Below are 25,234 nucleotides of genomic sequence, written 5' to 3' on the forward strand. Positions count from 1 at the left end.
CATAGGGTCATGGTTTGTGTGGGGTGACAGCTCTGTCCCTGTGCACCTGCACCCAGTGAGCTCCATAAGTTGGCCCCTGTGAGGTGCTGCATCACCCCTGGCATGCCCTTCAGCGACCCTCCTCTCCTGCCAACACACAACGAGGGAACTTTTCACCTTTTAATTGACTTTTCAAAGCAGTAAGGATGTCACTCGCACTGGGCTGGGGAAATAAACCCAGGGCAGGGGGGTTTATTATTGGGTTTATTATTATTATAACCAGCCACAGCCACCTGCTGGCGATGCTGCCCTGCCACAGCCACACACCACAGCGCTGGGCCAGACACAGCCCCATGCTGCTGGGCTCAGCAGGATGGGTTCACATCCACCCCACACCCCTGCTCCCTTCCCACCCCCCCAGCAGGTTCAGGACTCCCCTTTCCAGACACATCCCCTGCCAGCTAACGTCACACACATGATGGATTGGGGCAATTTTCCTCCATGAGGGGCTTTAATTGAATTATTTCGGCAGCTGCTGGTTCTGAGCAGCCTTTGGCTGCGTTCCCCTGGGCTGCTGTGCAGACGGCAACGTGCTGCTGCTCGGTTCAGCTGAGCAGGAACCCGTCAGAGCGATGCCCCTGGGAGGGAGGAGGGGGGGAGAGCAGCCCCCAGGGCAGCGCGGGGAGCTGGGGGTGACCCCAGCCTGGTGGGAGGAGTGGTAGGAAGGGGGGAGCATTTCTGAGAGCACGTTATGAACAGAGCGGGCAGGGAGAGGAGGCAAGGATGCAAAGCAGAGGCAGTTTGTACCCCTGGGCAAGGGCCCAGCCTGGTTGGTGCCAGGCACCCGCAGCTCCTGGCACAGAACAGCCTCTGCCACGGCCCTGCCATCCACCAGAGGCATTCCCAAGACGCAGAAATCCTCCCCGAGCTGTGGTTAGTCCCCATCCTGCGCTGTTCTGGCATCGTCCTCATCATCTGCATCTTCCTCCAACATCTCTTCCTCATGGGCTTCGTACCTGTGGTCATCTTCCACTGGGACAAGGAGACACACTGCTACCACTAAAGCCCCGCGGGGCAAAGTGAGCACCCCTGGTGCCACCCTGGCCCCGCTCCCAAGCAGGACTCACGGGTGACGTGCTGCCCACTGAGATAGACCGGCCCAGCTCCACACTCCAGCACGAAGGTGACCGGAGGGACAAACTCCAGGCCTTTGAGGTTGATCTGAAAAAAAAAAAAAAAAAAAAAAAAAAAAAGAAAGATTTGCAGACACAGCCAAAAAGCCCCCAGCACCTTCTGGAGACCCCTGTGCAGCCCCCTGCCGAGGCTGGGTGGCTCTCAGGGTGCTGCCCCCCCCCTCGCTGCCCTGCCCTTACCATGGGGAGCACGGAGCCGCGCAGCGAGGCGATGGGCACCGGCTTGCAGCCTCCGTACGTGTTCTTCGACTCCACGGCCACCACGTGCAGCTCATCCCTGGCGCCAGCCCCCAGGGAGACCTGCGGAGCCCAGCAGAGCCCCGTGGCACACAGAGCCCAGTCCTGGGCCAGCACAGCCAAGGGGGGCTCCAAGCTGTGCCGTGCGCCTTACCGTCCTCAGCAGGACCAGGTGCTCCAGGCAGTTGTCGTCCTCCTGCAGCACGCAGCGCCGCGTGCCCGTGCCCAGCTCGCAGCCTGCAGACACACAGACTCGTCCCTGCACGCAGGAGTTGCTTCCCCCACGAGCCCCAGGTGTGGGGAAGGCAGAGGGGGTGTCCCCAGGTGTCCCCGGGGTGGTCCCATAGGGCTGGCACCTCCCGGGGCCATGGGGTGCCCCTGTGCCATGGGGAACCCTCAGCCCCCCGGGGGTTGCACAGCAAGGGGAGCACAGGTTGCTGCGGTGCAGAGGGAAATTGGCCTCAAAGGGAGCAGAGCAGCTGGGATGGAGAGCTGGGGGGAAGCCAAGGAAGAGGGAAACCGGGGTGGGGGCTGCTGCTGCTCACCCCACAGGGCGGTGACTGGCCTCTCCTCCAACAGCGACCTGGAGATGAAAGAAGAGCTCATCCTCTGCAGCTGGTCCAGCCCCGGGAGCTGGCTCCTGTGAAATAAGGAGGGGAGGAAAGAGTGAAACAGGGGAACTGGTCCGCAACAGCAGCACCTGGAAGAAACAGGACTTAAGAGTGCTCAGAGCAAACTCCCATGCCCCCAGACCACAGGTTGCCGTCTGCAAGGGGTGAAGGCAGCTGGAGCCGCACCCCCTCGGCTAGGAGAGGAGGGCTAAGTGAGAAAAACCCCCCCCCAACAGCTTGGGCATCCCCTGGGGAAAGGAGGAGCCGGCAAAGTGCCCGCACAGACACAACCAGCTCCGAGGAGCAGCAGCCTCCCCACGGGGTGCTCGGTGCGCCCCCAGCACGGAGCGGCTCCCGCTGACCAGGGCAGCCTTTGCCCAAGCCTCCAGCACTGGCAGCACCCCCGCAGCCTCAATTTGCGCCCCGCAGCCTCGATTTTCACCCAGCGCTTCGTCAGGGGCAGTGCCTGAAGCAGCAGCACAACCCAGAGGTCTCGGAGGGAGCTGCCCCTGCCCCGCACACCCCGGGGACAGCAGGACGCGTCCCTTCCTCCAGCACCAACCCCAAGCAGCCCCCGCTGGCCGCAAATAAAGGGAAGGGGACCTGGCAATTTGGGAATGCAGCCCAGGTGCTCGGCAGCTCTCCTCAGGTGCCATCAATGCGCCCCCCAGAGCTCCGGGGGTTGCTGGAACGGGGGCGATGCCCCCGGTGCTGCCCCATCCCTCCCAGCACTGCCCCCGTGCTCAGCCTCTCCCCACCCCGGCCTCTCCCAAATTATCTGTAAGAGTCCCCAAATGGTGGTGGGGTGGGGGTGGCTGTTTTCTGGATGCTTTTCCAGGCTGACAGTCCCCCGGGAGGGGGCACAAAGCCCCCCGGTGGGAGCACAACCACCGCAGAGGCTGCGCCCGGCCCCATCCCTCTGCTTGTCACAGACCTGGAGGCATCACGGAGGGGTTTCCAAGATTTATTTCACACAGCGGGGGGGGGGGGAAAACAAGGCAGAAAAACCTCACGGTCACCACGCCGCGTTTCCAGGCGGGGTGGCACAGGCACGGACACCCACAGGCACCTCTGCGCACACCCTGCGTGGGTGCTGCCGCCTCCTGTCGCCCTCCTGGCCACGCACGGAGGCTTTAAAAAGAGCACAGCACCGCTGCCCTCACCCCCTGCACCCGCAGCACCCCCAGTGTGACCCCCCCTCCTGCAGGGCTCCCCATCCCTGCCCAGCCCCGGCTGCTCTCGGCCGTGCTCCGGGCACCCCCGGGGTTTCGGGGCGCGCGGCACCGCCCCGTGTCCATCGCACAAGAGCTCGGTTCGCATCTTTTGCCCCAAACCCGGGGGTCCCCTCGCTCCCCGCACGTTTCCCCAGCGGGCGGTGTCGCTGCAGCTCCCGGCATCGCGGCGGCCCCGGGAATTTCACAACCGCGGTGGGGGCAGGACCCGGCGAGGGGTCTCATTTTTAGGGCACCCTTCTCCCCACACGGCCGGGAGGGCAGGGTCCTGCGGGGGAGCAGAGCCGCTGGCCGCCACGTCCCAGCACCGGCCACGTCGGGGGGCACGGGGGCAGCTTCCCCCCCGTCCCTGGCGGCCGTGCTGCCGTGGGGAGCCTCAGGACAGGAGGCTCGGGAGCTTTTTCCCTGCTGGCTTCAGCTCTCCGGCAGCGGAGGAGCGCGGTGTGCTCCCCGAGCGGGTGCCCCCCTTCCTCTCCGGGGGTCTTTCCAGCGCCGCCACCCCCTGTGCTGCTCCTCTGTCCCCACGCAGCGTCCCCGTCGCAGCGCCCGGCCCTGCAAGGAGGCGAGAGGAGGTGGGGGGGGCTCGGGGCGCACCCGTCGCGGCACCCCCAGCCCCTGGGGGTCACAACCAACCCCCAAAAAGGGGAGCGTGCAAAGAGGGGGTCCTGCCCTGAAGCCAGCCCCAAAGTGCCGGTCCCCATAGAGCCATCACAGCCGATTCCGCTGCTCCGGGGGGGTTGCAGCACCCCCGACGGTCAGCAGATGCCTGCGTCAGGCTCACGCGCCCCAAGTGGCACATGCCTGCGGGCCAGCCAAGAGCTGCGCTCCCCCAGGGAAGGGGACGGCCAAGCTGGTCAGAGGAGACTGCTGCAGGGACGAGGGGCGGCCGCCTGCACGCCTGGGGGGCCCCCACGGCTCGGCTGCCCCCCCCGGGAAGGCAAAGCGCACTTACTGTGCTCCCTCCTCTGCGCTGCTCCCGGTCACACCGAGGGACCTGCTGGCGTCTCGCTGCCGGTGAACCTTCAACGGGAGAGCACAGGGCGTGAACAGCCGCCACCGTCCCCAGGAGCTGCTGCCCCGGGTCCGCGGGGTCCGATCCTTTCCCGAAACCCACCCCCCGAAATCCTCCCCGCAGCTCCTTCCACACCCCCCCCCCCCCCAGCAGCGGCTCTGCCAGCAGCCTCCCTGCCCCCAGGTGAGCGGTTTCTGGCCACAGGAAGGCAGCTGGAATCCCCCGTGCTGAAAAACATTCACATTTTGGGACATTAATAAAAAGCTCGGGGGAGAAAACCACCCCATACACCCCATACATCGCAGCAGTGTGACACCGCAGGCAGGGCACAGCCCCGCGCGGGCTGCTGGCTGCAGGGACGGGGGCGAGCGGATAAATTCCCCTCCCAAACTGCAGCCACCAGGGGACAAAGGGACACACGGAGCACGGACCGGCAGCCAGAGACCCCCCCCCGGCCCGCCCTAACGCGGGGGGGTTCCCTGAAAGAAATCGGGAGTGGGGGGAAACGGGACAAAATCCCAGGGTTTGGGACACTCCTGCCTGGCTGATTTTCTTCCTTATTTACAGCCGGTGTTATGTGAGAGAATGAATTATTCTGGTGGTGGGGGCATTCCCCAGGAAGGGACAGAGTGGGGGGGCACCGAGGACCCCAATTTTGCAGCCCAGCAGAGGGGCTGGGGCTTAGGGCAGAGCGCAGCGGTTCTCAGCCCGCACCCCCAGCCCCCCCAGAACCTCCTGCTCCCCAGCTCCGTGCTCACCAGACCGTGTTCCCGTGGGACCAGCGGCCCCCCCCAGCCCACGCAGGTACTCACTCGTCCTCACACAGCGTGGTCTGCGTGCCCTGCAGCCAGCACTCGCCCAGGGGCCGCTGCTGGTGGGCGCTGCCGTGGGACGGGGCCGTCTCCTCCGTCCTGCCGGCACCCCGAGCCTCGCCATCCTCCCCGTGCCGCAGGGGGGCCGCCGCCTTGCCGTGCCCCGAGGGGCCCCCCCGGGGGCTGAAGGCGCAGGGGCAGTGCTGCGGGTCCTGGGAGACGGCGTGGAGCCGGCGGTCGGCGCGGCGCGGGCAGCACAGCAGCTTGCGGAAGGCGCTCCTGAAGTCGGGGCTGCGGCAGTAGATGATGGGGTTGAAGGCCGAGTTGACGTAGCCCAGCCAGTTGAGGAAGAGGAAGAGCTGATCCGGCACCAGCGGCCGGCAGAAGACCTTGATGATGTTGGCCACGAAGAAGGGCAGCCAGCAGAGCGTGAAGGTGCCCATGATGATGCCCAGGGTCTTGAGCGCCTTGTGCTCCTTGATGGCCAGCAGGCGAGAGGGTCGCCTCCGCCTGCCGCCCCTGGAGCCGGGGCTGGGGAGCTCCTGCAGGAACCTCACCCTGTCCTTGCCGATGAGCTGCACGTGCCGCGTGGCCACGGCGAAGACGCGGACGTAGACGAAGATCATGACGAGCAGGGGCACGTAGAAGGAGATGGTGGAGGAGACGATGGCGTAGGTCATGTTGGTGACAAAGTCGCAGCAGCGCGGGTCGTCGTAGCAGCGCAGCGCCTGCTCGTCGGCGCCGTCCCGCCACCAGTGGTTCATGATGGGCAGGAAGGAGATGAAGGCGGAGATGGCCCACACCAGGCACACCACGGCCCGCGCCCTGCCCTTGGTCACCAGCGCCTCGTACTGCAGCGGCGACGTGATGGCGAGGTAGCGATCCACGGCGATGGCGCACAGCGTCTCGATGCTGGCCGTCACGCACAGCACGTCCAGCGAGGTCCAGAGCTCGCACACCACCGTGCCGTAGGGCCAGTGGCCGCTCAGCAGGATGGTGGCCCCCGGCGGCACCACCAGCAAGCCCATGATGAGGTCGGCGCAGGCCAGCGAGGTGACGAAGACGTTGGTCATGGTCTGCAGCCGCGGCGTCTTGGCGATGGCCACGATCACCAGCAGGTTCCCGGCCACGATCACCAGCACGGTGAGGCTCAGGGCGGCCCCCACCGCCCACTGCCGGCTCAGGATGGCGGCCCCGCTGCAATTGGGGCCGGGGCCCGGGGCTGCCGCCCCCCAGGCGCTGCCGTTGCCGACGGGGAGCGGGCTCATCGCCGCCGGGACGCGCCGGGCAGGGCCGGGCAGGGCGCGCCCCGCTCCCGCTGCCGCCGCTCCGCGCTCCCGAGCCGGGCGCGCCCCGTCGGGGGGTCGGGGGGTCGGGGTCGGGGCTGGGCTCGGGGCCGGCGAGGGGCTGGGGGCTCCCCGCCGCCGCCGCCGCCGCCGCCCGGAGCGCACCGGACCGGCCGTCGGGGCTGCACCGGCGCCGGGCTCCCCTCGGCGGCGCTCCCGGGGCCGCCGCTCGGGGAGGAGCCTTTAAAGGCTCGGGGCGGCCCCGGGCTCCCGCAACGCTCCCGGGATCAATGGACGGGGAACGGGAGCCGGCACCGCCTCCACGCCGGCCCCCGGCTCCGCACCGCGCCCCCGGCAACCTCGCCGTGCGCCCCTCGCCGTGCGCCCCCCGGGCGGGGCGGGCTGGCCCCGGTGCGGCACCGGCCCCCGGCGCAGGGCGGTGGCAAAACGACTGCAGAGGGGTGGCGAAGCGACGGCCCCCCTCCAAAGGGGGACACCCGCGGCCGTTTTTTCACCCCCCGGTCTGTCGCACGACCCCCTCCCCGGCTGAGGACGGAGACCCCCGCTGCTCCCCTCCTGCCCTTGGGTGGGTGCCGGTGTTTGGAGGCCCCCAAACGCTTCCTTCCGCGGGACACGTCGGGCTTGAAGGCACCGGGCTGCCCAAGTCCCTGCTCCAGAGCCCGAGCAGCCGTGGCCCCATCGCTGTCCCCAGCCCTGCTCCTCCTGAAGGCCCCTGGGCAGGCTCCAGGGCGGGTAATTTTTTCACTATCAGCTATTTATACAAATACTGGGACTTCTAAGACAGCCACTCTCCAAATATGGCATTTGAAGTTTCAGCCAAATGGGGGAATGTTGACAAAGACGAAAAAAAAAAATGTGTAAAAAATTATCCAGTTGGCATTTCTTCCCATTCATGAGCTAGCAAAACAGGGACTGCTTTTTACGAGCTTGATCTTTACAAGCCTGTTTTGGCTCTTCAAAGCGGTCGGATGCGTGCTTGATGCAACCCCTCTCAGCTCCCAGCTCTTACACTAATGGCTGGCTCGGGCCGAGTCTTGAGCGTATTTGCTCCAGGGAGGATTTGTCACTTTGCTTGAATGGGCATGGACAAAATGTGCACGTGTACGAGTCTTCAGTGCCACTGCACACACAGGAATCACGGCTGGGTTGTGCCCGAAGAACAAAGCAGGGGTACTGCGGGAATGCCCAAAATGAGGGAGTTGGGCTCTGGAGGGGCTGCAGGACAAAGCCTGGGTGTTCTACATCAAACCCTCCTGCCGATCAACAGCCAGCCTTCCCCGGGGTGCACCCAGAGCCCTGCTCCTGGCACCGAGCAGAGATCCTTCCTCTCTCCCCCACAGCCAGGGCCCGGAGCCCTCCCTTCCAGCCAGATGACTTCAATGGGGAGAGGAAGGGAGAGTCCCAGTCCTTTCATTGCGGCAGGGGAAGTAACGTGCTTCTGTATCTTTGCCCCAGTTTTACAGCTGGGAAAGCTGCAGCAGAGGTGCTGGGTCCTGCACAGAGCCACGCAACGTCCAGCGCCCTGCTCCCACCATGGGCATTGCCCCGAGCCCTCGAGGTGCCAGGGATCGGGCTGCACCCCAGCCCAGGGAGACATCCCCGCTCCCCCAGGGCAGCATTCGGCTCATGGCAGCAGGAACACCCCTGGAGTGCTGTGAAGACCCTGAAGCAGCTGGAAATGCCTCCTGCGAGGCTCCTTGTCGCCTTCTCCTCCTGCCCCATTTTGCTCCCCGTTCCCTGCTGCCCTCCCTCCCAGCCCATCAGCCTGGGAGCCACCCTGGGACGTGTCCCCATCGCCTGCCCCACGCCAGCACCACCTGAGCAGCCAGGGACAAACTCCTCTGCCCCAGGAAAGAGAAGGCAGGAGCCCGGCCCCACAGACCCTGCAGGGAGCCAACGGGTCAAGTGGCTGTTTAGAAAACTCTGGGAAAATATGTTTATGCCATGGATCAGAGCCATTCCTTTGGCTGTTGCTACAGAATAAACAATGGGTATTTAAAAATACATCTTTATATATAGAGGCGGGGTGGATTAGAGAAGATCCCTTCTGGGGGAGAGCTGGGGTACGAGAGGAGGGCGCGGAGCAGCTCCTTGCTCCTGGAGCTCCGGCATCCCCGGGTGCCTGGAGAATGGAAACGGATGGAGCTGGCCTCAGGCAGCAGCCGAGGGGCTCAGCATCTGCCCGGGAGCTGGAGGGGTGAGGTGGCTCAGAAGGCAGCAGCTGTGGTCCTCTTCCCCTAGGGCGCTTAGCAGCTCCTCATCATGGGGTATTTTTCATTTCCAGCAGCCCAGCACTGCAGCAAGATGCCTGCACAGCCCCAAATCCCCCCCAGAACCAAGGCCTGCACCCTCCCAGCCCACACAGGGTGAGGAGAGCCTTGGTTTGTCCACCTGGCAGTGCTGAGCCTGCAGTAGGTGCAAATCTCCCTGGCCTGATCCGCAGAGTTTCAGCACGCTGGCACTCCTGCCCCAGTGGGTGCAAAGTCCCTGCACATCTAATCCCTGCCCCAAAGCCTTATCCGCCCCTTATCCTGCACGCACAGCACCCTCAGGTGCTGAAGGCTCCCACACAGGGCTCAGGTCCTGCTAATCCCCCATGCCCAGCGAGCGGATGAGGTGTTAGCACAGATAAAGCACGAGCAGATAAAGCAGCACCGGGCAGGCAGCGGGCAGCTCTGGCCTCCCTCCCTCAGCCCAGGGCTGGGATTTCACTGGGGTTTTACTGGGGTTTCACTGGGGCCAGGCAGAGCCCCAGGGCAGCTGGGGGACCCGCAGGGTGCTCGTCCTGCAGCCTGAGAGGGGAAAGGAGGCAGGGATGCGGCAGGGATGGAGGTTTTTGGTAGGCAGAGCTATCAGATCGCTGCCCAAGCTCCCGTGGCGTGCCACCGCGGGTATTAAGCACGGTTTTGATCCTCTCCCCCATTTTGAGTTCCTAGTCACATCTGTGAGCTCACCGGGGCTGGCAGCACCCCAAGACACCAGGCAGGGGCTCGGGGGGACCAGGCAGGGCTGGGCAAGGGCTGGCTTCTCCTCCTGGCATCATTAAGCACAGCACAGCCAGGCCGTGCCAAGATTGAGTCAGGCTGCTGCCACACCAGGATAAAACAAACCCTTTTTATAGCTGGGAACTCTCGCTGTCCCCCAGCACCCTGTTTGCATACTTACCAGTACAGGACGGGCGATAAACGCAGCGTGACTGCGGCAGCACTGCCTCTCGCTGCACTGCCAGCTCCCCGGGGGGAAAAAAACAGCAGGACCCTGCACGGAGCTGAGCGGGGAGAGCTCTCAGAGCCCCAAATATTAGTTTACCTGCACCAGGTGTGTGCAGTGCCCCGCGAGCTGCAGGTACACAGCACGTAAATGCTGCCAGCCCAGCCCCCCCGTGCCCACATCCACATCACCACCCCCAGCAAGCCCTGCCTGGACCCCCAGTGCCCCCACCCCACGGTGCTGCAGGGAGCCCACCCTGGTGGGACACGAAGCAAGGCACCAGCCCTGCCAGGACACCCAGCACCACCACCCCTACCAGGCACCCCAGGGCCCCACCAGGTACCCCAGGGTGCCTTATTGCCCCCTCCCCAATCCCCAAACACCTCGCAGCTGGGGTGGGGCCCCTGGTTCATCCTTGTCCGCCCCCCCCATGGCTGGTCCTGGCTGTGCGTTCCCAGGGCCGTGCACACTGAAGCAGGAGCTGCTCAAGGAGCGGGGTTTTGCCCCAAATCCTCCTGCTGCAGCGTGGGGAGGGGGCCCTGGGGTTCGGTGGGTGGGCGGGGGGGGGCAGGGCGAGGGCACTGCGCTGCAGCGGGTCCTGCTCTGCCTTTAATGTCTGGTAACCGGGCTGGGGCACCGCGCCGGGACTGGGGAATAGTTCCCATATCGGCCTCGCCAATCTCGCTTTGAAGTTGTTTGGGATTATCTGTCATCGTGCTTCCTCGTCAGCACATAAACACGCCGCGATGGAGCTTTAACCCGCTGGGTACTGCCTGTCCCGGGGGGGCCCGGAGGAAGCTGGCCATAAACTGCGGGCTCCCCACCAGCCCCCCTCCTGCGAGGCTCCGGGGCCGGGCACAGGAAGGGAAGCGTTCCCGGCACCGGGACAATGAAAAAAAAAAACGACAAAAATGTGCTCTTGACTTCGACAATTTTAGGGTTCGGGTTGGTGAGCCGTGCTCCACACCCACCGTCCCCGCAGCGGGACGCACGCCGTGGCCATGCCTCTGCCCTTCGTGCCCGTCCCGTCGCTGCCCGGAGATGCTCCGTGCCCCTGGGGCACCTTCGAGCTTGCGGGTGAGGCTCGGTCCCGAAGCCTTGGGGGCTGCCACAATTTTGGGCAGGCGAGCGGCGACCTCGCACGCTCGGGTCCCGCTTCCCAGCGATGCTCCTGGGAGAGGGGCGAGCGATGCGCAGCGTGCCAAGGGCACCGGGAGCTCGGAGCCCGCTGCTGGATGCCCACACGGGGCTGAGGTCCCCATCGTGCTGCTCAACGGCCCCTTCCCACAGCTCGCTGCCCATCTCCGGGCAGCCCCCGGGGTCGTGAGGGGCCCCCCAGGACCAGGAGCCTCGGGGCTGCCCCTGCCCCGCAGCCCGCGCACGGCCGCGGCTCTGCCCTGTGAGAATCAGGGAAAGGGGCAGCCGGGGCCTGAAACACAGCCAGTGTCAAAGGCTGCGCTAAAGCAATCCCGGGTCCTTCTCCTGCCCCCCAGATCCCTGCGCAATTACGTCTCTGCATTGAGAAAAAGAAAAACAAAAAAAAAAAAAAAAAAAGAAGGACGAAAGAAGGTAATAAGGCTGTTTTCTTTCCCATGGAGCTGCAGGGAAGTCCCAAAGTGGCAAGGCCAAAATGCCCGCTGGTTTCACTGCACCTTGCAGGGTCTGACGTTCCTGTCTTGCCCCCACCCCCCAAAAAAAAAGGCACAGAAAACAGCAAAACCTCATCAGAGGGGACAAAAAGGCCGGGAGCCCCCCAGCACCAGCAGGTGAGGGGCCGGGGGTGCAGAGCCCCAAGCTGCTCTGGGGCCAGGAGCAGAACAGGGGAGCAGACAGAAAATCCTCCAGGACATTTCCACCTCCTGGGACCGAGGGGATTCGCCTCATCTGCAGAGGTTTTAGGGACATATTCACGGGTGCTCCTCCCTCCCTCCCTCCGCTAACTGCTTTTCCAGCAGCTATTGCTAAAGAAAAACAGAGGCAGGGGGGAAGGAGGGACAAGTTTGCAACAACAGTGACACAAATTTCACAAAAAAAAATGTGGAAACCTCTGAAAAAAAAAATAAAAATAAATGTCAGCAACGAAAATAACATCTGAAAGCAGTTGGGCTCCCCAGACAGGTTTTTTTTTGGGGGGGAAGAGGAGCATCCTGGCGGTGGTTGGGGAGGAAGGGCAGCTCTGGGCAATGCGGGGCAGCGTCCCCGGGGCTCGGAGCAGGGCTGGGACAGATCCTGGTGCTGGGCTGCGAGCGTCCCCGCTGCAAGATGCTGGCCAAGGCTCCACGTGCCTGCTCGCCTCCTGCCGTCGAGGGTCCCCCAGACCCTCAGGGGTCTCCTGCCACGCAGGCGTCCCCAGCCCCGTCTCCATCCAGCCCCAGCTCCCAGCCGGGGCATCCCCGGAGCCCGCAGCCCCACGAGGCCGGGGCTGTGCTCGTGGAAAGGGGAAAAACAAGAAAACAACAACAACAGCGGCGGGGACAACGACAGCAGCCACGTCAGGCCCGCGGCTCCCATGTCACCACGGCTATTTTTAAGCCGTGCACGCCTCCCGCTCCCCGCTTCTTTCTCAGAAACTGCAGCAGGGAGGCAAATGGGGAAAAGGTCCGGCCCCGAGCGCTGCGCCCCCGGGTGCCGGAGAGGGGCGGCTGCCCCCAAAGGACGCCCCGTGAGGGTCCGGGGGGTGCGGGTGGGGGGCTCGGGGATGCTGCAGCCGCTGGGCACGGCCCCATTCGTACCAGTGCCTGCCCCCAGTTAAGCCCCGCTGTTTCTCTTGGCGTGCCGGGCAGCCTGGGGCTCCCCTCGGAACATATTTCGCATCATTCCCAGAGCCCGCTTCTTGCGCTTGTGCAATGAGCTCTCCGCGGCTGTTTTTCGGGGAGCAAGGAGGTGCAGGGCAGCGAGGAAGAGGAGGAGGAGGAGGCAGGAACCCAGCCAGTTCCCAAACTTTGGCTTTCAGGGGAAGACAGGAGTCGTGCTGGAGCCCCAGACCAGGGCTCCCCGAGTCCATGCGGCCCCAGGCGGGGTGCTGGGGGCGAAATCCTAAATGTGGGAGCGGGCTGGGGGGCTCGCCCCACACCGGGCACTTCTGTGGGGCAGCGGTGGCGCGGCTGGATGCGAAGGAAAGGTTTTGTAAGAGAGCTCAGCCTGCCAGCCTCCGCTGCACCGAGGGGGGGACCGAGCCCCCTCCCGAACCACGAGCAAGGGCAGCAGCAGGAGCCGGGTGTTTTATTTTGGGGGGAAACGAGGAGAACCCCGAGGTGCCCGGAGGGGTTCGCGGGGGCTCTCCCCACGCAGGACAAGGCTCGAGCACAACACCAGTGGCAGGGATTTGCCCGTGCGCCCCCCCCCCCAGCCTGCAGGGACATCCCTGCCTCTGCCAAACCCCCTCGGCAGCAGCAGAAGCGAGCAGCAGGGCCCGGGGGGGTGGCTGTGGGGGCGCTGAGCATCCTCTGCCAGCGCCTGCACCCGCACAGGGCACGGACACAGCCCGGGGGTCGTCCCCCCCCCCGGCAGGGCGGCGGCGCTTCCCTGCAGGATGGGGTTGTTTATCGGGGGCGGCTTTATCTGCAGGAACAGCTCCGGGGAGGACAGGGGGGGTGTGGGCTGCCGCCTATCTGCAGCGGCATCGGAGGGGAATGTAAACACGGGCGGGGAAATGGCACGGGGACATCCCTGCCGCCCCGCTGCCGGGGGTCGCGGCGGGCACCGGGAGGGGTTGGGGTCCTGGAGGGGGTTGGGATCCCATTGGGGTTTGGGGTCCTGGGTGGGTTTGGGATCCTGGCTGGGTTTGGGACCCCAGTGGGGTTTGCCTCGGGGGAGTTTTGCCCCGCTGGGAGGCTGCTGGAGGAGGAAACGTTTCACAAATGCCCCCCCCCCGCCCCCGGTCGGGATTTGTGCCAGCGGCTCGGGGACGAACGGGGGCTGCTGGGGGCTAAATCGCTCCCGATTTAGAAGGCGGCGCGGTGATAAGGTGTCACATGAGGACGGTGAAGGGCTTTTAGGGCCGGGGAAAGAGCAGATAAAGCGCCCCGGAGATGAACACGTTGGCACCAGCGGGTGCTGCCAACGCGAGCCTGAAACAGCGGGGCCAGAAACCTGCGAGGGGGGGGCAAAAGCCCCAGCAGGAGCACCCCCGGGACACCCATGGGGTCCCTGCGCCCCCTCTTGGTCCCCAATCTGTGGCTTTGGGTGCCCAGCAGCGGGGCAGCCTGCACAGTGCCTGGGAATCCGTTCAGGAGCCATATGGGGTGAAGGGGATGGGATGGGGATGGGATAGGAATATGGGATGGGGATATGGGATGGGATGGGATGGGATGGGATGGGATGGGATGGGATGGGATGGGATGGGAAGGGAATGGGGATATGGGATGGGATGGGTTTGGGCATGGGATGGGATGGGATGGGATGGGGATATGGGATATGGGATGGGGACGGGGAGCCCCCGCTGGCAGCCCAGCCTAGCCAAGGGCTGTGTGCCGCAGGGCAGCGCTCGCAGCTCCTCTCCCGGTGCCGTTTCCAGCCGCAGCCCGGGGCCAGCGGGAGCCGAGCTCCGCCTGTTGGGCCCAGGGGCGCCGCCGGGGCTGGGCCAGGCTGACCCCTGCGGGCCGCTGACGGCCACGGCCCGGCCCCGCCGCCGGGACCCCGATTCCCTTGGGTGGAGGGACAGCGACAGCCGGTGGCACCGCCGGGACACTGGGGGCACTGGGAGAACTGGGGATACTGGGAGCACTAGAAGCACTGGGGGAGCACTGGGAGTAGTGGGAGCACTGGGGAAGCACTGGGAGCACTGGGGGACACTGGGAGCGCTGGGAGCACTGGGAGCACTGGGAGCACTGGGAGCACTGGGGGCACTGGGGACACTGGGAGCACTGGGAGCACTGGGGGCACTGGGAGCACTGGGAGCCCCCGCAGAGCCCCGGGGCCGGGCACCGGCAGCGGCGGGCACAGGGACCCAGCGCCCCGGGCCGCGCTTGGCCCCGCCCCCACCGTTAAACCCCGCCCCCTCTCACCCCGCCCCGCCAGGCCACACCCCCACAGCATCACGCAGGCCCCGCCCCCATGAGAAGCCCCGCCCCCTTTTCCCCCGTGCCGCCCTCACCGGAAGGGGCGGGGCCCGCGCCGGAAGCGGCGGGCAGGGCGGCGGGGCGGCAGGGCGGCGGCCATGTCGGGGCGCTGCTGCCAGGGGCAGACCCCGAGCCGAGACATCCCCGGGCCCGGCAAGCGCCTCGCCCTGCCCGACGGCGCCCCGCTGCCCCCCGGGGACTACAGCACCACGCCGGGGGGCACCGTCTTCGGGACCACGCCGGGCGGTGAGCGGCCGCGGGGGACGGGAACGGGACCGGGAACGCGCTGAGGAGGGGGAGGGGCTCGGCTGGGGGGGGTTTCCCCCCTTTTGGAGGGGTTTCCCTCTTTTTTGGGGGGTTTCCCTCTTTTTGGGGGGCTTTTCCCTCTTTTTTGGGGGGTTTCCCTCTTTTTTGGGGGGTTTCCCTCTTTTTGGGGGGCTTTTCCCTCTTTTTTGGGGAGTCTCCCTCTTTTTTGGGGGGTTTTCCCCTCTTTTTGGGGGGGTCTCTCCGTTTTGGGGGACTTTCTCCTCTTTTTGGGGGGTTCTCCCCCATTTTGGAGGGAGTTCCCTCTTTTTTTGGGGGGGATTCCCCCTTTCTGGAGGGTCTTCTTCTCTTTAGGGGGGTTCTTCTCCTTGGAGGGGGTCCCCAGGGGGGCGTTTTTTGGGTGAGTGGCTCCCCAGAGGGATCTTTGGGGGAGTTTTTTTGGGGAGGGGGCTCCCGTTGTGGGGGGGGGCTCCGGCTCCAGGCAGGCTGAGGCTGCCTCCCCCTTCGGAGAGGGGCTGGGACGCGGTGGGGTCCTTGGGAGGCTTCCACCTGGGGCGGGGGGTATCGGGGAGGGGTGCCTGGGGCTGGGTGTCCCCTTTTTGGGGGGCTGCCCAGAGCTCTGAACCCCCCTGGGGGCAGGGAACGAAGGGAGCCGAGACGGGAGTCCCTGGAGGGGGGAGCACCGAGCCTCGCCCCACAGAAAGCACCCAAAAATCTCAGGGAATGCCCAAAAAGTTTTTTTTTTCCTCTGGCTGAGGGGAGGCAGAGCGGCAGGGGGCAGCCCCAGCGGTTTGCAGCGCTGCTTTTGGGGAAGGAGCCGAGGATTTCAGCGCTTCCTGGGTTAATGCTGCGGGCTGGTGGGAGGGAACCCTTTGTGCCTGTGGGTTGGAGCCTCGTCCAGCAGCTCCCTCGCAGGGAACACGCCGTTCAGCCCAGTTCCTAGAAATCCCCGCGCAGCCCCGGCTCCCCCCGAGCCTGCTGCAGTGCCCCCAGGAGCAGGACGTGGCCCAAACCCCCCTCGAGGGGCTCCGGGTGGGTGACCCAGGGTATTTGCAGCCCCCTCCTGACAGCGCTGCCTCGTCCCCGCAGGTACCAGGATTATTTACGACCGCAAGTTTCTGATGGAGTGCCGCAACTCTCCGGTTGCCAAAACACCACCTTCTGACCTTCCCGACATTCCAGGCGTCACCAGCCCAAGCGTGGAGGAGTTGAAGGTTGAGAACAACCACGTGCAGAACGACGATGAGAAACCGAGCGTCGGTGAGTGCCCGAGGCCCGAGCCCACCCCTGGGTCCCACAGAGGGAGCAGGAGGGCCGTGGGGGCTGACACGGATCCCCCCGAGGTGCTGTGGGACCTGGTTGCGAGGTTCCCCTGGCTGTTAGGTTCTGCTGTGGCCCACAGTAATGTGAAAATGTCTTCGTTTTGGTGTAATTTGTATCCTGTTATCAGTTTTCTCATTAATTTGGCATTTAGCAGAATGCCACTGCACCAAGAGTCCGGTGGTGAGGGAATGGCAGCAGCTGTTCTTGCCTCTGCTTATCCTCTGCCGTTTTGCAGCTGTTTTGCCCTTTTTGAAAGCGATCAGGTTACAGTTCAGAGCAGGATTTGTTTGGGAATTTAGGGTTTTTTTTGCAACACACAGTGACTGCTTTATGTAGGTCGGTTTTCCAGTACCCACCGCTGTCTTGCGTGGCTCCTGCAGAAGCTTGTGGCTGTTTATAAGACAGGAAGGTAAAAGTTAGCCCACGGCACAACAGGGGTCACTGCCCGCAGTGCACACAAACACATCCAAGGCACCGTAGTAGGAAAAACGCCAGGATTGCTCTCAAACAGTCTAAAAATAAAAAGTTGAGCTCACTTCTTGAAGGAACCTGCAAATGCCACGTATGATCAACGACCCTGTCCCTAAAAATAAAGCTCCGAGTACCCAGCAGCTGGCTTCCCTGCTTACTCCAGGGAAATCTGGGCAGGGTCAGTGTTGCTCAATGCTTTTGCACACACTCTGCTGACCTTTCGTGCCCCCCTGGGTTCTCTGGCAGGCTGAGCCCTGGCTGCGTGCTGGGTGCCCGCTGGGTTGTGAGCTCTTTGCAGATACGATCCTCTCTGAGGACAGAGCTTGCTTTTTGCTCGCACGGGCTGTTCTGGTGCCAAACTTGATGCCTGGGTGCAGATTTTAAGCCCCAACAGACACATTTGATGCACAACTGGATGCTGTTGCTTCGGTACGATGCTTGGTGTTTAACTTGGAGCTTCGAGGACTCATTCAGGTTCTGTCCTTCTCCACAGGCGAAGAAGAACAGTTTGACATGGACATCTAAAGCACATGCCCTGAGAGTGCTCATCCGTGAAGAACCAGGACCTTATTTTGAGGATTCCCACCAGCCAGGCTTGAAGCAGCCCGTGCCTTGAGTGCCTCCCTGCTTCCCGGGCAAGGCAGCTCCTTCCCTGCCGAGAACACAGCGTGTCCTGCTCCAAGGACTGAACCTCAGCCTCTCCGTGTGGGTGTGAGCACACGAGAACAGCCCCTGCTGGCGGGCCTTGGGGCGCCAGGGGAGACAGTCTCACTGATTGTTTTTGTTTCCAGTTTTATGCTTTTGTTAATCATTTTAATACCGTAAGAGTTACCGAAATGCAATATACGGGAGAAATAAATCATTTGGACTCTCCTGGTATGGAGATCAATGCAATAAAACGAGCGTCTGTCCTTTATTCGTTCCAGCAAGGGAACCGCCAGCCCATTTCAGAGCTGGTGGGGCGGTTTCGTGTGCAGGGTCGAGATCAGCACCGTGCTTTTGGGTTTCACCCAAAGATGAAAGCTGAGCTGCCTTCAGCCCTCTGAAAACATCTGTGTGCACCACATGCGACACCTGGTACAACACAGCAGGAAGTCTGCTTCCAGAAATAGTTAACCCAGACTGTTTGCCACCTGCTTTCAGATGGTTCTCGTGCTAGGTCACGGTGCAGGTGTCCACAAGCCCTTTTTTCTAAAAGCCCTGCTTCAAATCATCCCCCAAGAGGGGCAGGGCTCAGTCAGGCCACAGCTGGAAGCGGCTCAGAGGAAGGCAATGGGAGCCGCCTGCTGCTGAGCAGCACCCAGGGGGTCCCCTGGCCCTGCCCGGGTCCCGTGCTGCTGCCTCTGCCTTTCCGGAGGAGCTGCTCTCCTCCAGCCTGCAGGTGAGGTTACTGTTTCGTTGTGATCTGTGCTGAAATCCTTGCCTTTACGCTCTGCTCTCCTTTTTATAATTTAACGAGCAAGAACTAAATCTTGGGAGTTTTAACTGGGAAGCCAAAAGTAAACTTGTTTGGCTTTGAGGGGGAAAACTTCAGCTGAGAGGTGTTTTACTGTTCAACTTCGGCCCTCCAAAGAAGGCATTCAAATTCCCAGCCTCCATACATCCTAACAAGTGTGTATTGCGTGGCAGTCCCTAACACGCTGCGGGTACTGCTTTAGAGGTGGTGCTGGTGGTGCCTGGTCCTGCCCATGGCTGCGGAGGTGCCTCAAAGGAAAAGAAAGCGTATTAGGACGTGGCCTGAACTCGGGGCTTCCTAACAGACAATAAGTGTCTGTTCGAGTCTGTCTTAGCAGATAATACTTAAATACCCGCTAATTAAGCCCAATTGTGACATTATGATATGCAAGCCTTTAATAATGAGTAACAGAAGAAAGAGTCAAAGCAATTGCTGCTGATAAAGCTTGCATTTTTAACGATAAGGTGAAGTGTTTCTCTGAACCCGTAATGGGAACAGATCGAAGCTGCCTCCCAGTGCCCCCTTATCAGTCTTGCAGCTCCGTACCAAGTGCCGAGTTCTGCTGCGTGCACTCAGCTGCTATCGCTGCAGGAGCATGCGCTGTGAGCTGCAGCTGGCACCGACCCCTCTCCAGCTAAATATTTTCAGAAATAGCACCACTGAGCTGCTCGGCTGCTGACAGCCTGCACAGCGGTTGCAGATTCGGTGTGCTCGGAGCCATCCTGCTTTTTCTGGTCACTGCAAAATCAGAGCGCTCTGCGGCTGTGCTGTCTGGGGGAGGAAGCAGGAGCCTTGTTTCTGAGAGCCCTTACCCTCTTAGGTTAATTTCTGAAGCTGGTTACTTTAGGGGTAGACCAGAAAAGCCGTGACAGGCTCTTGGAGTGGTAGTTGCAATAATTAAATTAATGCACTCGGTGTTGAAGCGAGTTTTCATGTTCTCTCCTAACCAAACTAACCCATGCATGAGCCGTGGTGTGCTCCCCGGGGTGGGATTTGGGGCTGGAGCTGTTCTAAAACTGCTGGGATCTGAGCTCCTGGTCAGCATCCCCAAAGCGAGAGCCGTGTGATGTCAGCTTTTTGTCAGCACAAAAGCAACTCTGTGGGTTGTTTTTTTTTGAGCAAGTGTCGGCTATTGCAAGTAATGCCCTTAAATTCCATCCCACCCCCCTTGCCCAGAGGGTCGTGGATTATTTTAAGTGCCAAGTGTTTTGTCCATGCCTGTGGCAGCCGTGGTGCATCGCTATCTGCGTGCATATGTAGGGCCGGGGGGGCATCAAAGCCCCGGCTGCCCGCAGCAGCCACCCGGAGCACCTGGCCAGGTGTCAAACGGGGTCCATCCAGGTCAGGATTCCTGCGGGGTTTGCAGAGGGAGCGCCCTGGGGCCATGGGCACATCAATGCCTTCACCTGGAGAAGCTGTGAGCCCGTGGCAGATACGTGACCCTGGGGTGCTCTGCGCTGATGCAATCCAGCCCGAGCCCAGGCCTTGACCTTGCAGGGACCACGCGGCCACAGCCGCCCCTGCTCCCTTTGCAGTTTTCCTCCTTTCCTCCCACCCCTGACCAATGCCACATCCCTCAGCCGGGTTTTTTGGCTCCGTCTCCTGCCTGTGCTGAGTTTGTGGGGCTCCAGGCTTGCCGAAGCCATATGAAAGAGCAGCTCGGGCTACCGGGGCAGGTCCCTGCCGTGCTGGCATTTGGTCCTCGCCCCACACCTTGCGCTTGGAGCTGCCTTTGTCCCGGGGCCGGCAGCTGTGTGGGTGCAGTTGTGCACCCAGCGGGGAGCCAAGCAGCCGTGGGTGGTGGCCTTGCACAGCTGGGGTGCTTCAGGGAGGTCTGGGGGGACAAGTGTTGGCTTTGTCACGGCGTTTCCCACCCCATTTTGTCTGGGGCAAGGCAGAGCAGTGCTCCCGGAGGGCCTCCAACCAGTCCATGTCCTGGTGGTTGGAGCAATGCCTTCTGCCCCGAGCTGTGCCTCGCTCAGCCAGCTGGAGGGCTGTTACCGTGCCCGATAAGCCCTTGCTCTGTTTGCTCTCACGCGCTCTTTCCTCACGCAGCCAAAGCAAACCTCGCTTATCTGCGCCTCCTGGAGCACGTGCGGCTCCCAGGGACGCGGGCACTGGCCCACAGGCACATGGTGGCCGTGCCTTGCCCAGCCCTGAGGCTCCCCAGGGCACGTGCCTACGGACGGTCCCTGCCCTCCCTCCCATCCCAAGGCCCTGGGATGCTGAAGGGCTCACGTCCCCCAAGCCCTGGCCTGGCCCCACAGGACCCCACAGCGGGCAGGGCCTGGAGCTGCCCCCCAGCACCACTGACCCCGTCTGGGGGTCCCTGTGCCCCGCAGCCGATGTGTATTGGGCCCAGCAGGCCCCGAGCAGGCCCTGTTCTGCTCACAGGGCTCCCGGGCAGACACCTGCCCACCCCACACGGAGCTTTGATGTCTCCCGTCCAGCCTGGGATCAATCCCGTCCTGGCTGTGCCCCCCCCTTCCTTCCCCAGGGTCGCTTCTGAACCCGCTGCTGGGTTTCAGACACACGATGGAGGGGCCGAGATCTCGAGATATGGCCCCAAGGAGGACTGGGGGGTCCCTGGCAGGGCAGGGGGCTGGGGGGGAAAAGGGCAGCGGCCCTCTGGGCTGTGCTCCCTGTGGTTATTTTTAAGAGTGAGCTCCTAGCCTGCGAGGGAAAAGGCACAAAAAATAATTAATACAATAAAAATAAAAGGGTTTTATTTCAGAAAGAGCCCCGCTCCCCAGGTGTCTGCCCCCTGCCAGGGGTTAGCACCAGGGCCGCCCTCTCCCAACGTTTAACAGCCCCCGCAAATGACCCTCTAATGACGGCTGCGGGGGCGAGGTGCTGGTGGGGAGGCGAGGGGGCTGAGAACCAGACGAGATTTGTTTATCCACCGCCAGGGATGTGGATTGGGGCCCATCAGGCTGGGCCGGGGATGTGGAGTCGGGGCAGGGGGGTCCTACGGGGGGGCCAGGCTCAGCCCCAGGTCCCCGCTCGGCCCCACAGCACTGCCCGGGCAGGGACCCCCGGCAGCAGTGCCCCAAAAGCGAGCTGCCTGCCCCAAATGAGTGCTGTTAGGGAATGCCCTGCCCTTATCTCCCAGGGGCAAATAAAGGTGGAAATCCACTTAGCTCCTCTCCTCGCTTCAAAGGCCACAGGTGCTTCCACAGTTGCTCTTGAGCAACCCAAAATCTGCATGATCAGGGTGGGAATGGCACCCTCACCGTCCCCAGAGCGGGGTCACATCTTTTCCTGATTTGGGGTCCCCTTGCTCCACAAAGCCCGGCGCCCTCTGCGTGCTGTGTTAGTGCTGGGGGCTCCCAAATCCACCCCCCGTGCCCCGATCCGCCTCAAACATCCCATGGGAAGCTGCACGAGCAGCCCAGCTCTCCTCGTGGTGACCAGGCAGGGTGGCCCAGAGCACCCAAGGGTGGCCGGGGTGGGGGGCAGCATGGGTGCGTTACTCCTGGGGGGTCAGAAAGTCCATTTGTACCAACAGGGCATCCCGCAGGTGGGCTGGTGCTGCTGCTCAGGGGCCTTAGCCCCTTGTTTTAAGGACAGTGGCATGTTGGTCACATCGGGAGGGGGCTGCCAAGTGCTCGCCACCCAGCTGCTCACACCAGACCCCAGCTGGAGGCTGGGGGGGACGTCCCGAGAGACCACCCAGCAGCAAAAAGGGGGTGGAAGCAGGCAGCATGCAGCAGGCGTTTCTTAAATACATAATTTATTGAGGAATGGTACAAACACGGCCCTTTCCCTACCGCCCCATCCAGTGAGGGGTTGAAAAGGTGTGAGCAAGGCTGTTCAGAAAGCAGATGAAAGCAGCGTGTGAGCTGAGGTTTCCAGGGCAGGCAGGAGGGCTGGGGGGGCTCAGACGTACCCCGGCAGACCTCAGGGCTGCGTTACATCCAGGGGCACCCAGCTTACCCGTGCGAGCTCTTAGTAGGAACTTTTAATAGAAATCCGATAGAGTTTTCATAGAAATACAATAGGAAATGTAAGAGAAATGCCCACCCCATGGGGGACGCTGCAAATCTCAGCTGTTGGGGTGCTGAGCGAGGTCGGGTGTGGGTGCTGCAGGTGGCCCTGGGCGAGCCTTGGGCTACCAGGAGTGCTCGGGGCGTGCAAGGGCAGCACCGACACCGAGGAGGGATGCTCCACGAGCACGAGAGGAGCAGCACCAGCCCAGCAGCCTCCCCATGCATCGCCTGGGTCTGTCCCTGCCCCACAGCACTGCCACCACAAGGGACATTCCCCTCGTCACCCCCCCGCCACCATCCACCTCCCGCAGTCCTGTCTCGGTGCTGTCTCCTCTCTCGTGTCCCAAACCCCCAGGCACGAGGGTCTCGGAGGTGTTGGGGGCTCAGGGATGCCCCATCCGTGTGCTGCTCGTGGCTGGCAGCCAGTCCTCGGGGACACGCAGCCCCGCCGTCCCCTCCCCAGCACGGGAGGAGCTCGCCTCAGTTGCAGCCGCACTCCTCGATGACCATGTCCTCGTGGTGGCGGACGACGATTTCGCCCTTCTCGTAGTAGAGCATGGAGAGGGGGCTCATCCTGACGGGCGAGCAGGCAGGGCACGGCACCTGGTGGGGCTTGTAGAGCTGCAGCAAGCTCTGCGGGGACACGGGAAGGGCACGGCCTCAGCTCCATGCCCCGTGCCACCAGGCTGGGTGGCAGGAGCACGGGGCAACGGGGGCAGCGGGGACAGCGGGACCCCTCTTACCTGTATGTAAGCGTGGTTGGTGGGCTTGAAGGTCTCGTCCACGGGTGACGGGCACTGCCCCTCGCACCGGTAGGCGTTGTACTTCTTGGGGTAGACGATCCAGCTGCCCCAGCCGGTCTGCTCGAAATCCACCATCATGTCCACCCTCCGGCACAAGGACTTGGCGTTGGCGTCCTCCCCGGGGCCGGGAGCGTCGCTCACCTTGATCCTTTGCTTCTCCTTCCTGTTCCTGCGGTGCCGCCGGCTCCCTGAGCCCTTGGGGCCGCCGTCGCGCATGACGTGCTTGGAGGTCTCCACCGTCCTGATGAGGCTGTGGTCTCCTGGAGACTTGTCCTTGGAGAAGACAAGCAGCAGGGCGCTGTCCGCCAGCTCCTGGGGCACGGCCGGCTCCTCGGGGACGAGGACACTCGTGTCCCACGAGCTCAGCGTGGTGGTGGCCAGGGCAGGCACCGCGCTCGCCTCCCACAGCCCCGTTTCCGCAGACCCCGGGCTGCCAGGAGCCGCGTCCTGGTGGAGCCAGGACCTGAGCGTGCCGGTGAGGTCGAACACCTCCCAGGCGGCCTGGCTGTCGGAGGGGCTGCCGGAAAACCTGCCCAGAAAGAGCTCTCCAGGGCAGGTCCCTCCGGCCGGGCACCGCCGCCGGCTGTGGAAGACGTCCAGGGTGAGGTTGGGGGCCGGGGGCAGCGCGGGCGGGTGGACGCGCAGCTCGGCCAGGCTGACCTCCTGGCTGCCCCGCAGGGACGACATGTCGAAGGAGAGCGCCCAGCGGGAGCCGTTCCGCCGGGAACCTGCAGCAGGAGAGGGGACGTGAGGGTGGCCCTGGGGTGACAGGGTGCTTGGGGATGGGATGGGGACGGGGATGCTCAGGGACAGGGCACCCGAGGGTAGAGCCAGACAGGAGAGGCTGGGGACGGACGGTGCTGTCTGGGGATGGGGATGTGCAAAGGTACCGGGGGACAGCGCGGTGCTGGGATGGGGATGCTCAGGGACAGGACAACCGGGGACAGAGCCGGTCCCGGGATGGGGATGCTCAGGGATGGGGCACTCGGGACTGGGCACCTGGGAGCGGAGCCGGTCCCGGGATAGGAGCGCCCGGGGACGGGGATGCGCAAAGACCCCGGGGGGGGACAGCTCCGGGCCGGGGTCCCACTCACCGTGCGGGGCGATGCTGAGCGCGGCGGCGGCGGCGGCGCGGAGCGGGGCTGGGGGGGCGCGGAGGAGCTGCAGCATCAGCGGGGGGCAGCGCGGGGGGGCGCGGGGGGCGCAGCCCACCCGGAGCAGGAGCAGGGCGCAGAGAGCCAGCGCGGAGCGCAGCGGGGGCCGCATGGCTGCCCCGGGCCGCCCGCCGCCCGCTATTTGTACGGCGGCCCCGAGCGCCGCCCCGAGCGGCCGCGGCCCCCCCCGGCCCCCCGCAGCCCCCTCCCCGCCCGGTCCCCTCCCCCGGCCCCTTCCCCGGCCCTCCCCGCCCGCCCCCCGGTGTGCCCCCTCCCGGCCCTTCGGCCCCTTCCCGGGGGTGCGGGAGCCGGGGGGACACCGGGGGGTACCGGGGGGGGATGCGGGGACACCGGGGGGCACCCCGGGGACACCGGAGAGTGGACGGGGACACCGCGGGGATAGCCATGGGGACACCCGGGGGGGGACACGGGGATACCGGGGGGACCCCGGGGGGATGAGGGGGGAGGGAACGGGGATACCCCGGGGACATCCCGGGGGAGGACACGGGGATACCGGGGGGACACCAGGGGTACGCGGGGGGACACCGGGGGGGGAATCAGGGACACGGGGGGGAAGTGGGGACACCGGGGTCACCCCGGGGACACCAGAGGGACAACGGGAGAGGGACGGGGACACCGCGGGGATACCCCGGGGGGGACACGGGGATAGCGGGGGGACACCGGGGGGACACGGGGGGATGCCGGGGGGGAAGCAGGGCACCGGGGGACACCCTGGGGACACGGGAGGGACAACGGGGGGTGAACGGGGACACCGCGGGGATACCCCGGGGACAGCGGGGGGGGCACGGGGACACCGGGGGGACACCAGGAGCGCCCCCCCCAGCCAAAGGAGCGGCCGGGCGGTGCCGGCAGGCGCCCAGCCCCTTTTTTTCCCCCTCCCCGCTCAGCCCCAGCCCCGAGCCCGGCTTCTCCCGCTGCCTGCATGACGTCACGCCCCGCCACGCTGACGTCACGCTGACGCCACGCTCCATTCCCCCGCCCTCCCCTCCCGCCGCCGGCAGGGGGCGCCGCCGGCCCCCCTGGCTGTGGGCCCCACCGCGGTCATCGCCCTTTGAAGCGGCAAATCTCGCGAGAGCGGCGCGGCATCGCGAGAGCGGCGG

At 64.3% G+C, this 25,234-nt stretch overlaps 4 protein-coding genes across 4 annotated transcripts; 1 reads left to right on the top strand and 3 right to left on the bottom strand.

Annotated features, from left to right (window-relative positions):
- Positions 1 to 913: 913 nt before the first annotated feature.
- LOC116499338 (nucleoplasmin-like) lies at positions 914 to 3,417 on the bottom strand. Its single transcript, XM_032204022.1, has 6 exons — positions 3,380 to 3,417; positions 1,955 to 2,049; positions 1,564 to 1,646; positions 1,353 to 1,472; positions 1,107 to 1,200; positions 914 to 1,011 (listed from the first exon to the last, which is right to left on the bottom strand). Exons 1-6 carry the CDS (start codon positions 3,415 to 3,417, stop codon positions 914 to 916), a joined length of 528 nt encoding a protein of 175 aa, XP_032059913.1.
- An 815-nt stretch (positions 3,418 to 4,232) lies between these two features.
- Positions 4,233 to 6,344, bottom strand: ADRB3 (adrenoceptor beta 3). The gene is made up of 2 exons (XM_032204226.1): positions 5,077 to 6,344; positions 4,233 to 4,272 (listed from the first exon to the last, which is right to left on the bottom strand). Exons 1-2 carry the CDS (start codon positions 6,342 to 6,344, stop codon positions 4,233 to 4,235), a joined length of 1,308 nt encoding a protein of 435 aa, XP_032060117.1.
- Positions 6,345 to 14,726: 8,382 nt separating this feature from the next.
- On the top strand, positions 14,727 to 17,608 carry EIF4EBP1 (eukaryotic translation initiation factor 4E binding protein 1). Its single transcript, XM_032204106.1, has 3 exons — positions 14,727 to 14,899; positions 16,007 to 16,177; positions 17,205 to 17,608. The coding sequence occupies exons 1-3, from the start codon at positions 14,752 to 14,754 to the stop codon at positions 17,234 to 17,236; spliced, it is 351 nt and encodes a 116-aa protein (XP_032059997.1). The 5' UTR covers positions 14,727 to 14,751; the 3' UTR covers positions 17,237 to 17,608.
- A 5,028-nt stretch (positions 17,609 to 22,636) lies between these two features.
- Positions 22,637 to 25,220, bottom strand: LOC116499339 (nodal homolog). Its single transcript, XM_032204024.1, has 3 exons — positions 25,205 to 25,220; positions 22,900 to 23,687; positions 22,637 to 22,789 (listed from the first exon to the last, which is right to left on the bottom strand). Exons 1-3 carry the CDS (start codon positions 25,218 to 25,220, stop codon positions 22,637 to 22,639), a joined length of 957 nt encoding a protein of 318 aa, XP_032059915.1.
- Between the last annotated feature and the right edge of the window lie 14 nt (positions 25,221 to 25,234).

This window comes from Aythya fuligula, chromosome 27 (genome assembly GCF_009819795.1).
Source record: "Aythya fuligula isolate bAytFul2 chromosome 27, bAytFul2.pri, whole genome shotgun sequence".
Lineage (NCBI taxonomy): Eukaryota > Metazoa > Chordata > Aves > Anseriformes > Anatidae > Aythya > Aythya fuligula.

Coding starts and splice junctions, on each gene's coding strand:
- LOC116499338 (XM_032204022.1), bottom strand. CDS start 3,417: ATGCCGGGAGCTGCAGCGACACCGCCCGCTGGGGAAAC. Junction 1,201..1,352: donor GCGGCTCCGTGCTCCCCATG/GTAAGGGCAGGG, acceptor TTTTTTTTTCAG/ATCAACCTCAAAGGCCTGGA. Junction 1,012..1,106: donor CAGTGGGCAGCACGTCACCC/GTGAGTCCTGCT, acceptor TCCTTGTCCCAG/TGGAAGATGACCACAGGTAC.
- LOC116499339 (XM_032204024.1), bottom strand. Junction 22,790..22,899: donor CCAACCACGCTTACATACAG/GTAAGAGGGGTC, acceptor GTGTCCCCGCAG/AGCTTGCTGCAGCTCTACAA.
- EIF4EBP1 (XM_032204106.1), top strand. CDS start 14,752: ATGTCGGGGCGCTGCTGCCAGGGGCAGACCCCGAGCCGAGACATCCCC. Junction 14,900..16,006: donor CTTCGGGACCACGCCGGGCG/GTGAGCGGCCGC, acceptor TCGTCCCCGCAG/GTACCAGGATTATTTACGAC. Junction 16,178..17,204: donor CGATGAGAAACCGAGCGTCG/GTGAGTGCCCGA, acceptor CCTTCTCCACAG/GCGAAGAAGAACAGTTTGAC.
- ADRB3 (XM_032204226.1), bottom strand. CDS start 6,344: ATGAGCCCGCTCCCCGTCGGCAACGGCAGCGCCTGGGGGGCGGCAGCC. Junction 4,273..5,076: donor ACCACGCTGTGTGAGGACGA/GTGAGTACCTGC, acceptor CTCCCGTTGAAG/GTTCACCGGCAGCGAGACGC.